At 36.4% G+C, this 12428-nt stretch overlaps 1 protein-coding gene across 1 annotated transcript in view; it reads left to right on the forward strand.

The window, feature by feature from the left end:
• The window catches only part of LRP1B (LDL receptor related protein 1B), a 483986-nt gene that overhangs the window by 433791 nt on the left and 37767 nt on the right, over positions 1–12428 (forward strand). The window contains exons 78-82 of the mRNA XM_017740107.1: positions 1974–2197; positions 2458–2564; positions 4254–4370; positions 6182–6355; positions 6863–6988. Coding sequence (XP_017595596.1) covers positions 1974–2197; positions 2458–2564; positions 4254–4370; positions 6182–6355; positions 6863–6988 — 748 coding nt within the window. The remainder of the gene's footprint in view (positions 1–1973; positions 2198–2457; positions 2565–4253; positions 4371–6181; positions 6356–6862; positions 6989–12428) is intronic.

A 12428-nucleotide genomic window follows, 5' to 3' on the forward strand; every position in this document is an offset into this window, starting at 1 on the left:
ACAACTGGAAATTACACAGCCATAGCATCAGCTAGTGGGTTTTTTTCTCTTTTATAAATCTCTTACACCACATGGCTCCCTGCCATTTTTTCTCCTTGTCTCCTTCTTCATTTGATCTTTTATATTCCCCCCAGAATTACTGGAATTTCACCTTTCCTGTCTGGTTGAGGAGAAGGAGTCAGTGTTCCTCAGCAACCCCATCCTTGTTTCAGACTCTTAAGGATGTCCCTTTTAGGATGTCTCATCTGTATCTAGAACCAGCTTGTTTGGGAGCCATCTCTCATTCTGCTTGGTAACTCCCATCCTGGTCTTTCCAGGCTCTCAAAAAACAGTTTAATTGTAAACTGTGGGTTTGAACAGTCAAAAAAAAAAAAAAAAGGTGAGAGGCTTTTCTGGCCATGACAGCTGCTCTCCTTTTAAAAGAGTATTTGGTTCCAGCATTGTAAGCCAGTGCCATTAATCCTTTCACTATCCAAAGAGATCTCCAGGTATGAGAGGTTTCTACACTCAGGTGCCTGAATATTGCCCAGAATTAAAAGGAGTTTAGATTAAAAATACCATCGGTTTTATATGAAAATACCCTTTTTTTTTTTGGTATCTGGTCCTTTCTGTGAATGTTGCTGAATGAATATAACAAAAACTCTTTGTTATATACAAATGCTACACTTACTGAAAACTAATTTTCTGTTATTTGTGAAAGTATGTGCTGCCACTGTCATCATTGCATACCAAAGAATTATGATACAGTATTTTCTTAAAAAATCAACTGTGACCCTGTTTTTAAAGGAATACTGTTTTGTGGATGCAGTGATTGATTTTGCTGCTTCACTATTCCTCTAAATCAAAAATCAAGGTTCTATATATCTATAAAACATCCCTTCTGTGACATTTTTGCAGAATTAAAAGTTTATGAACAATGAACACTCTAAATTCACCCTCGTGGTCCTATTATTTCACCTAGAGAATGAAATGACCTTTATTTTATGATGAAAATAGTCTACAAATGTCTTGTGGTATTAGGGAACTCTGACACCTGAGGAAAAACAAGTTATTTTAGGATTTTCTTTCCTAGTTTTCAGCTATGTAGCTTAGTAGCATTCCATTGCTTCATTTTTTTAAGGAATACATGTTTTTTGTTCATAATTTAACTTGATGTCATTATAGGTAAATAGGCAAATAATTGTACATGTGTTTAGCTCATGCTGGTCTTGAATTTTTTATGATATGCTGCATTCATGTTAGAGTTGATTAATCCTATTTTACAGGTGCTACTCGTTTCTTCAGGAATGGCAGTAAACTTTAGAGAAACTCGTTCATATAGATCTCCTATCTGCAATATCCTTAGGACCATCTCTTAGATCTAGGCCTTAATGATTATGGAAAAACATCATTATGGAGATCCTGCAGTTGATAAATTTAATGTTGTCATCATCCAAGCCTCTTTTACATGTGAAGCTGAATATTCAGGAATACAGAGGGAATTTTCTGCAGTTTTCTAATTGCAGTGATTTTCTTTATCCTTGGCAGCTGTGCCTCAGGATGGGCTCTCCTGCTGTTTTCACTGAGGCCTTTGGGATGGATCACCATACCATGCTTCTGCATGGACTAAAACAGCTGTCTAATCTTAAAACTTCCTTTTCCTTTGGTTTTGAATTACAGTCCATGAAACTTATTTGCTTCAGTACCAATAGTTCAAGTAGTTGATGCCAAAGTGACTTTTCCGTAATGTGGGTAGCCTTAAACCTGAGAAAACAGATTTGAAGCATTGACTTCTTCTGCATTGCATAGAAGTGTCAGCAGATCCCTTAGAGCTGGACTCCTGCAGGTGCAGTTTATGCCTTTCCAGTGCAGTGTTTCTGATGTTTCACTGTAAAAAATTACATGAAAATTACACGAAAAAATTACCCTGTGGCTGTGCAGCTGCTGTGAAAGACCATTTCCACAAACCTGACTGCAACATCTCATCTTTTTAGTGTCCAGAGTTCAAAAGGCCAAGGGGCATTGCTGTGGACTGGGTGGCTGGGAATGTTTACTGGACTGATCACTCCCGAATGCATTGGTTCAGCTACTACACGACTCACTGGACCAGCCTGAGGTACTCCATCAATGTGGGACAGCTGAAGGGACCAAACTGCACCAGGCTCCTCACCAGCATTGCAGGAGAACCATATGCAATTGCTGTAAATCCCAAAAAGGGGTATGTATCCCTCAGCATCGCTCTGGTTTGGTAATTGAGATAAAATTGCAAAATGGAGCAAGGGAAAGAAAATGATGTCTACAAGTGTCTACATTTTTCCAAGTCGTTCATTCAACTTTCCTGCTCAGTTTACCTAAATGCAAACCAAGATCTCCCATCTCTTCCAGGAAGGTTGAAAGGCTCACAATAATTTAGTGTCAGTGAAGTGTTTTGAGGTTCTGTGTAGGCATTCAGCTTAATTTTGTGTTTAATACTTTCAGGATGATGTACTGGACCGTTATTGGGGACCGGTCTCACATAGAGGAATCATCTATGGATGGTACTCTGAGAAGGATATTGGTTCAAAAGAACCTGCAAAGACCTACAGGTAAACACCTTATTTTTCCCAAATACTTGGTCGTCACTAACTCAGATTTCAGTTTTTCAGTTAAAAAAACTCAAACAAACTGACAAAACACCCAAGAAACTTGCATTTTCCTGTATGTACTGCCTGAAAATACTTCAGTAACATCCTTCTGTGCTATTCTTGCTTTACTTCATGGTAGGAAATAGATGTTTATGGAGTCTTTTAATTTTTTTGTCAGATATTTCACACAGGCCCATGTAGAGGGAATGCAAAGAAAGAGTTCAAACCTTTAATATTTCCTCCCAAATAGGACTTTACTAATATTGCTTGAACTGCTCTTAAATTTATTACCATATATGTCTTTCCTATTTTAAATAAGAGAGAGTGAGAGTTGGAGCATTTGGGCTTGACTTTGTAGGATTTACATAGAAATAACTATCACTGGAGTGTTATATGTATAAAACAAATATAAATACTTTTTTTTATCTCTGATACCGTGCAAGATACATTGAGAATGCTAGTTATTCACTAATTTGTATTTAAATATTCTCATTAAAATGCTAAGAATAACTTAAAGCTGGAGAGTGGGGACTGCTTCTAAACCATGCCCCTTACCGGTGCCATGCATCACACAGAGCTGACACATTGTGATTGCCTTTTACCAGAAATTATTCTCTTTAGCCATATCCCTGAATATCAGTGTTTCTTTTAAAGAGGGGTTTTTTTAATGGAGTTTTACATGTAAACATATTTCACTGGTCTGTGAGTCAGATTTTCTCCACTTCCTCTCATCTCTCTGTAGCTGATTAATTTATGACCTTAAGAGGAGTATTTTTGCGGTTATGTATAATTTCTTTTGATGTATTTTTTCTGGCTTACCTACTTACATAAGTAGGAAGAAAAATACCTTTTCCCATTCTTATTAAAGATGCACTGCAACTTCAAAAGCTCAGAATGAAATTATTTTATGGTTCCAGTATTTTCTTCAGACTGAAGTTTTTGACGTGACCTAAAATGGATATTAACCATTTAATGTTCCTCTGTGAAGCACGGACTACTCGATTTAACTATTTAATTATTGCCTAGAGGCTGGGTATTCATAATGCCATCTATCTTTTATTCACTTTTGTTTTCATATATAGATGAATATATATATGTATATGCATATATATATATCTGCCAGCATTGCTGTTTCAGTCTTGCAGCTGTAATGTAATTAAAATAATCTGATTTTTAATTCTGTAAGACCGCATGTGAAGTATTGGTGATAAAAATGAGAACACAATTACATATGTGTGGAAACAGGGTACAAAGGCTCCATGAATTCTGAATGCCTTGTTTTTCACACAGGATCACACTGGTGCAATTGGCATATTAGATTTTGGTTGGGAGAACAGGTTAGAGGATTTGATTCTATACTTAATTCCCACCTGGTATTTATATCCCTACCTGCTGAGGAGAACGGGTTAGAAAAGGTGCTGACCTTGGGCAGAGTAAGGTAAAGAAAGCAAAAAAACTGTAGTTGCCCCAAGGGGAAGGTTTAAGAGAGAGTTCTTATATTTTATTCTCCTCAGTTTCCAGTCAAGTCTTTTCATTGTCACAATATTTGGTATCCAGAAGAATATGAATGACATAAAGATGCAGAGTTACATAAAAATGTTATTTTTTTTCAGGTTTTATGTACCTATTTGAACTTTATCTCCTTTGTAGGTCTCGTAGTTGATCAGTTCAGTCAGCGCTTGTTCTGGGCTGATTTTGAGTTATCTGTTATTGGCAGTGTTCTTTTTGATGGGTCCGATTCAGTTGTGTCTGTGAGCACGAAACAAGGTATGGAGAGCCTTGGTATAACATGATTCCTATTTTATTTGATTTGATTTGGCTGAAGTTTACTATTTAGATAAACTATATAAGCAAAAATCAGTGATTATTAAGTAATATTTTGTGGTTTTGTTTGGCAATGCTTCAAAGATTATCTAAACAGGTGTTCTAGATAAAATAGTTTTAGCTTTAGGATAATCTAAGAAAATTACCTTAGGGGGACAAAGATTCATTGATATGTGCAGATCTCCAAGTTTAGGTATTATTGAATAACACTGTAGTTAATATTTAGGCTTGGTCTCACTTGGGCTTACATCAGAGCTGCCTGCACTGAGTGGGAGTTTTAGGGGTTATAGAACAGTTGGTCTGAATTGGTTTTGGGAAAAATAATGGCCTTGACTTCAGGTCAGTGAGTAATCACAGACTTCTGCTAACAGAATGGGAATTAAGAAAGTTCCTTTTGATAAAAAGGGAGATTTTGGTTTCATAGAGTTGCACGATGGCTTTTTGACAGTTGGTTAAGTAAGAAATTTATGAAATTTGAGTAGAAAAGAGAAGGAATACATTTAAAAAAATATTTAAAAGCAGGCTTTTGGGGAGGATTGCTTAGTGGGCAGCTGGTTCTGGAAAATCATCAGGGTGATATTTTATATCTGGTGCTATTGAGTGTTTTAACACAGAATTCACCAGGGTATTCTGGAATATACTTGGAGAAATCTCCCAGAATCCTAATTGGGCAGGACAAGATTTAAAGAATCTTATTTTGGTTTAAAAGCATTTAATTCCACAATGTATCAATATACATTAAGATAACTATCTGAAGAGAGATCACCTTGAGTGTAGGGATCTGACCACAACCTCCTCTAGCACTGGACCAAAGGAAAACTGGGGGAGTTCAGAAATTGCTTTGCAATGAGACTGAAAACTTCCACCCATTGAATTAAACAGGCATAAAATAATTATTTAAAATTCATAGATATTTTCATGAAAATGAAATACTGAGTCCCAAGTATTGATAGCATGAAAGAACAGTAGGAAGAAATAAAGGCTGAAAGATGAAATTAAATAAATACAAGGGAAATTCAAAACCATTTTTAGAGTAAGTGGAGAAAATAGCAGGCACAAAGTATCACAAGGAATGATAAATTCTGTTTCTTTATGGCTTCAGGAAGAGATGCATCTCCAGCAAAGAAGTTTTAGTTAGAAGCCATTGCCTTCTTAGAGGGTAAATGTGAAATTCTCCAGCCAGTTGTATACAGGAAATCCAGTTGGTGGCCTAATAGGCCCTCAGAACTCTTAAAAATGAGGAATTGGTAGAGTTAACAACTTCTTTTCATTAATTTCCTATAATTATGAATTAAAACAAGTGCAGTACAAAAACTAGTATTTCAAATGTGTTAGGAAGAAGCTGAAGAAATGTTTTGCCAGAATAGTTTCTTTGATCTGAAGCAAAATAACCTCTTTCTTCTTGTCACATACATCTAGTTAAAGTGTTGTACCTAGAGTACGACAAGTAGAACAAGTCTGTTCTAATTAGTGAGTTGTTACTGTGGGATTTCCCTATTTTATATGATCAGCCAGTTTCTGAGGTTCAGTTGTGTGCAAAGCTGATAAAAAGCTTGAGATTTCAGTTGTCTGCAGAATGGGAAGAGTTCCTTTGAGGAAGATTGCTTTTTTAAAGGTAGTTTTTGTGAGGACCAAACAAGGTGTCTGAAAAATAATGTCCTTAGGTGGTAATCATAGAAATGAATTGAAGTTTTTATTAAAACAAAGTTTGTTGTTATTTATATATGAATATGTGTTATCCATTTTTATTCCAGGTTTGCTGCATCCACATAGAATTGACATTTTTGAGGATTACATATATGGAGCAGGCCCTAAAAATGGTGCATTTAGAGTGCACAAATTTGGCAGGAGCCTTGTAGAATACCTAAGTGTGGATGTTGATAAAGCAAAAAGTGCCTTGATTTTTCACCGCTACAAACAAATGGACTGTGAGTAAGCATAATTACTTTAAACTCAATATCACCTCGGGGGGGGGAAAAGTAACCAACTTGTAGAAATATAAACCAGAGCCTGATTGTACAAACTGAAAATAGATTTAGTCATATTTATTTATATAATTTTGATTTAGGTTACTTGATGTGTTTTCACTCATTTGATAGGACGCTTGAGAAATTTGTACACAAATGCCTTTTGCACGTGCACTGTAAATGAGAGATAAAAACAAATTAGAAGAGAGATGAATAAAAATCCCTCTAGCCAGAAGCAGATGAAATTTTTTACTCCATGTTACACATACATTTTTTGGTAATGATACAGATTCTGTGCTTCTGGGGGTCTTGCGCTGCTGTTTGAGGGAGTGTGTTCACAGAGTTGAGGTTGTTGATATCCTGGAAAGTAGAAAGTATCAGACTTTTCTCAGCTTTAGAACATAGTTCTAAATTCTTTAAATAGAAAAATAAAAAGCAATGTTTCTCATATTTTGTCTTTGTAAACAGTGCCTAATCCATGCTTGGACCTGAGGTGTGAATTCATTTGTTTACTCAACCCTGCTGGTGCAACGTGTGCTTGTCCAGAAGGAAAATCATTGATGAATGGAACATGCATTGATCAGAGCCTCCTAGGTAGGTATTGCAAGCTGCATGAGAACCAGAAAATAAACAGCTGGTCAGTTTTTGTCATTGCAAAAGGCCAGGCTGGCTGTGAGTCCAGACTTTTGTGATGTTGTTCAATACACACGTTACTGAGCTGGAATGGAAAAGAAATGTGAAGAAACAGAATCCCTGATTCAAAAAAAAATGCCTCCCCTGCTAATATCAAAATGAAAAATGAGCTTTCAGCTTAACTGACACAAGATGATACTTAAAAGTGAGTGGGTATAAATACTGACCAAAAGAAGTTTGAAAATCTCTGAAGTGTTTTGAATCCCAAATTAAAGATGAGGCATTTAGGAGGAAAAAAACCATTGCAGCAATGCTGAAAAGGCAGTGAGAGCAACATAGCAAATAATGACAACTTTGAAGCAACAGTAAAAGAAAGAAAAAAAAAACCTGCAGCATTTTTATCTAAAATTATATCTTCTGGGAACTTCTATAATGACTAATATTGAGACACAGGAAACCAGATTTCATGGGAAAAGTGCCTCTAAGTTCTTGCTGTATTTTAGGGATGGGGAGGGAATCTTTTCCATTGAAGATTATTAAGTACTTTACCTGTCTTCACTCTAATTTAGGCCAAACCTAACGTGGTCAGACTGCTGGAATGATTTTTAATCATTGAATTTTTAAATGTTCTATAAATCACAGAATAACATTTCTTGTGTGCATTATACATATTAGAATGTTTTTCTGATGTTTAATTCCATGCTCAGAAGTGTAAGTGATGGATATTTTGGCAAGATCCTCAGTGCTTAAAGTGTTCAATTTAGCAATTAAATTAATTTACCTGAAATGTCATAATTCCCTGGAGAAAATCTCACCGATCTATACTGCCTAGGCTTTAACTATTGAATTAACAGGACTGTGTTTTAGTGGTTCATGATGTGGTATTAATAAAACTGTCCAACTCTGGACACAAATCAGTCTGAACACCCTCCCTACCCTCCAAGTGTCAGCTCTGTGTCCATCTCAGGTAGATACTTGTCAAAAATTTCTGCTGTTACAGCACGACCTCAAAATTATCTCAAATTACCCATAGTTACTACTTAGGTGTTGAAGAATGGGCAAATAAAAGAAATTTGTTTTTCACTGCTGACTTGTACCAGTTTGAACCCATAATTTCAGTAATGCTCCATTTTTACTAGTAGGCAAGGGATTATGCTGTGGTCATGTTTTCAGGGATGTGTGTTTTTATTAAAGAAAGATCTGAAGAGGTTTTTAAATGACTTGTTATAAATTTTTATGGATAGCCAGAAAATGCCTAGAGAAGCATTTTTAATATATTGATAATTTTCAGTGCTTTCCCACGGCTGCAATATCTGTTACGACTTTTTAAAGGGCTGCTGAATAAGTGTTTCCTAGGTTTTTGTTTACAGTTATATTTCAAGCAATATCTAGTGTGGCTATTTCTTACTTTTTTTTTTGCACGTATGTTATTTTTGTAATAGTAGACTGCAGGTTTTGTAGTATCACAGATTGTAAATTGTGAATTGAAACAAACTTCTGTATCAGAGTACTCTCTAATAATGTTTTTGCACTATTTTGATTTTCCTTTTATAAAGTGTAAGTGGATGTTAAACGTTTGTCTCTTGCTGACACTCCAGCTTCCAAAGACCAGCAGAAATTTCTGGAAAGATCAGAGTTGACCCCAAGATCAGCATCTTGAACAGGTTTATGATTAAAGGCTGACTGACAGTCCACTTGCCATTAATAGGTCATTAATAGCCTGCAAACAAAAGAAAAGTCAATTTATAAATCAGCTTATTTTCCTTTAGGAGGTTATACAGTATGGAATAAAAATTAGGAGCTGCAGTTTTCTGATGAAGATCTAGAAAATGTATCTGAGATATTCCAGACCCCACACATCCACCTTGTCTAAAGCTGTTATTCAGAGCATTTTTGGCACAGTTATGGATGTCAGTAACCCAAAACAGAAACTCCTGCCTTACTTGACTGCATGTGTTTTGAAGGGTGACCTAACAATCCCAAGGGAGGTCATACAGCCTTTTGTTGTTGTTGTTGGTCTGCAATAAAATCCTGATTCAAAGTCAGTCAAAATATTCCTATTGATTTTGGCGGTCTTCTGGTTTCTGGAGGTGTTCTGGTTTTATTGAACTTGTACACAGCTGTTTTGGGTCATGTAAGAAGTCTTTTACTTTCAGAAATTAGTAGCAATTGTGGATACTGAGAACTAGTAGGGTTGAACTGTACTTTTGGAATAATATATAATTCAAGTTGCAATAGAAAACAGTAGTGTATTGAATATTCATTACATTCTTAAATGCCTTTGAGTGGTTTTTGAGTCTTTTTAAATGTAGTAAGGAAACTAGTGATAGATTACAATAGAAAACAGTAGTGTATTGAATATTCATAACATTTTTAAATGCCTTTGAGTGGTTTTTGAGTCTTTTTTAAATGTAGTAAGGAAACTAGTGATAGATTTCCATGACTTGGCAGAGCCAAAATGGGACAGCCATCTCTAATTCAATTTCTTCTTGGTGTGCCTACCATAAAGATTGGTGACTGCAAGGTAATCTAAGTCTTGCTCTGTTCCTTGTGCTGTATCCCAAAAACTGACTCAGATTCTTATTCATTGGATTGTTCTGTTTCTTCCCTTTCTTTTTTTTTTTTTTAAATTCAGAAGAAAATTAGCTAAGTCCTAAAATTCTGCGTACTGTTACTCTTGGCTTGGTCCGTTGTGTTGATTTTTCTTCATAAATCCTACGTGAGGAATTTTAAATATTGACTCCTCAGTGGCTTTCAGTAGGACGGAAACCAGTTTGCCTCAGACAGCTGTTTCACCAGCACCTCAAGCAGCTGAGGAGAAACAGCTTCAGGGTTTGATTTGGAGTTTTCAAGCTGGAATTATTACAACATATGGGTGTGTTGGATCATTCAGAATGTTTTTTGTAACAAAATGAAAGCAAGTTCCAGTTTATCCTTAGATCAGCTTCCATCTCGTTTCTCCCTGGATGATTGTGACTGACAGATCAGAGTTCTTTTGGGGTTTATTTGTTGACTAAAATAGGCTGGACTTGTTCAGTTTAGAAGCTACCCTTTAGTTTTCCAATGGGCAGAGTACCACCTCATTTTCCTAAAAGACACCCCTGGACTTGCATCCATTAGATTTCTTGTATCTAATGGTCTGTAGCACAATGAAGCTAAAAATGTACCTAGAGGATGAAAATGGAGAGCCTTGCACTGGCGGAAGGCATTGTGTCCCACAGCTGAACGAGCAGGAGTAATGAACACTTCCAAGAGTTCCCTCTTCTGGAGCATCACGTTTATCACTTTCCTCTTAAGAGGGGAATATTTCTGCTCTTCTGGTTGAGTGGAAAGCCTGAGGAAAAATTGCAAAGGCTCGGAACTGATGTTGCTTCTGAACAGAGATGAAACGTTTAATTTATCATGTTGCTTCCCCCAGCACATTTCTGTGGGGACTTGCCCACTGCATGCAGAGATTGCAGGCAGAGAACGTGCTTTGGCTGGGGATGGAGAAGTTCATCCCTACGTGGCTTCTTTTTCAACCCCAAAGTCTGCCTCAAGGAGGAAGAGCTGCAACAGTTTAGTCCATGCTATCTTCTTGGGGCTGGTCCTGCTTTCAGCTTTCTTAGAGATCGAAAAAACAAGGGTCACACAGAAATCTGCTTCTGGTTTGAAAAAACAAAAAATCTGTTTACCTCATTTCTTCTGTATTTACAAAGGGGTTTTGGTGTTGGGATTGGTGTTTCCCAGTACAGAAGAAAATGGGTGTCAGTTAGATTTTCTCACTGTGGATCCTTTCCTTACCATTCTCTTCCTTTTAAAATTGTAAAGAAAATGGATTTTTTAAGAGGGGAAAAAAAAAGTGAAGGAGAAAGAGTAGCATCTGTCTTACAGCCTTCAGACAAAATTTGGGGAGAACGACTTGTTCTGATACTTCTCAGCATATGGAAAATTGGCAGGTAGCAAGACTCTCTCATCTGAGGGAAGATTTATAGAACCTTACCTCAACATTAGGACTCTGCTCTCTGTCTTCATTAGGTGCATTCAGCTCAGTAAAGGATGAGCTACACCTTTGTCCGAGCGAGAGCCAAGAGCAAATATCTTTCTGCCCCATGAGATCAGAATTTCCCACTGTGGGGAGGGAAACTGTTCCTGTCCCAACGAATGTAGGTCCTGAACCTTGTGCTCTATGACATCATCAACCCATTTAACTTGTCTAGTCCAGAAATTGGGTGATACTTCAAAAGGGGAGAAAATAGCCAAAAGATGCATTTTCCTCGAGAAAGACCAGGGTTGTTATAGAAATGCCAATAAAAGATGTGTGTCTTATGTAAGTGGGGGAGAGGAATGGGATATCAAAAAGTGAACAAGTGAAAGAAAAAAATACCAGTAGAGTTCACAAAGCTTTGATATGCTGTTTTATCAGTGTTTCTTCTTTGTAAGATTTTCCTTTCCAGTAAAAGGAAGGAGTCAAAGATGAAGCTGATAAGCCCAAGTCTATTAATGTTTGTGTCAAAAAGTTTTAGTGGAAAGAAAAACGTAAGAGAAATGGCAAACCAAAATTATTTGATTATATATTAAAGGTGTTAAGATTGAAATGGGCAAATCAAGGCAGAAGAAGACTAAATATCCAGATTAGGAGAGAATATATAAAATTACATCATCTGTAATCCTTTCTTTCATGTTAGAGAGATTCAGTAGCTAGACTAGGGGTAGGATAACAAGTGTAATGATTTACCTCTGTCATTTCAAAAGTGAAAAGAGCAGCTGAGAGGACTTTAAGTCCAAGTTCAGCAAGCTCAGAACAGCACTGAACACTGGAGTTAGAAAATTTTCTGCCTTTGTTTTATTAACAACTTTGTTCCAAGGGTGGGTACTTGGTAGACCTGTTCCCACTTCTTCTTTCCAAGGTACTTATTCAGTAATTCCAATTAACTGTATCCAGCTTTTCATACTAAGTCTTCTGTATTTTTCTCCTGTATTCCTTTTCTTCCTGTCTTCTCCTATGGGACCACTGTGCTTGTGTCTCCCACACAAAGACAGGCATGTCATCCCCTTTTGTACTAAGTTGATGTGATTTGTAATTTGTTTCTTGTATTTACCTCCAGACAACCAAGCAGCAGCATTAAACCCCCTATATTGTTTAGTCTAATAGAATATTTTAATACTCTCTTATCCATTGCATCTTTTGAGCCTCTTTCTTAGTTTATTGAAAGTCCAAAATTTCTGTATTACCATTTCTCTGTTTCATATTAGAGCTGTATTGAAATTCTTGAATTTAAAGTGTTTCATAGAGAGCAAAATCAGTAGTAATCTCCATATTTTTTTCCCAAATTTTATATCTTAATTCTATGGACTTGTTCTAAAAGAGAAATAGAACATGTTTTTAATGCACCATCAGAAAGGTTCATAAAAATGAGCA

This window comes from Corvus brachyrhynchos, unplaced genomic scaffold (genome assembly GCF_000691975.1).
Source record: "Corvus brachyrhynchos isolate BGI_N302 unplaced genomic scaffold, ASM69197v1 scaffold126, whole genome shotgun sequence".
Lineage (NCBI taxonomy): Eukaryota > Metazoa > Chordata > Aves > Passeriformes > Corvidae > Corvus > Corvus brachyrhynchos.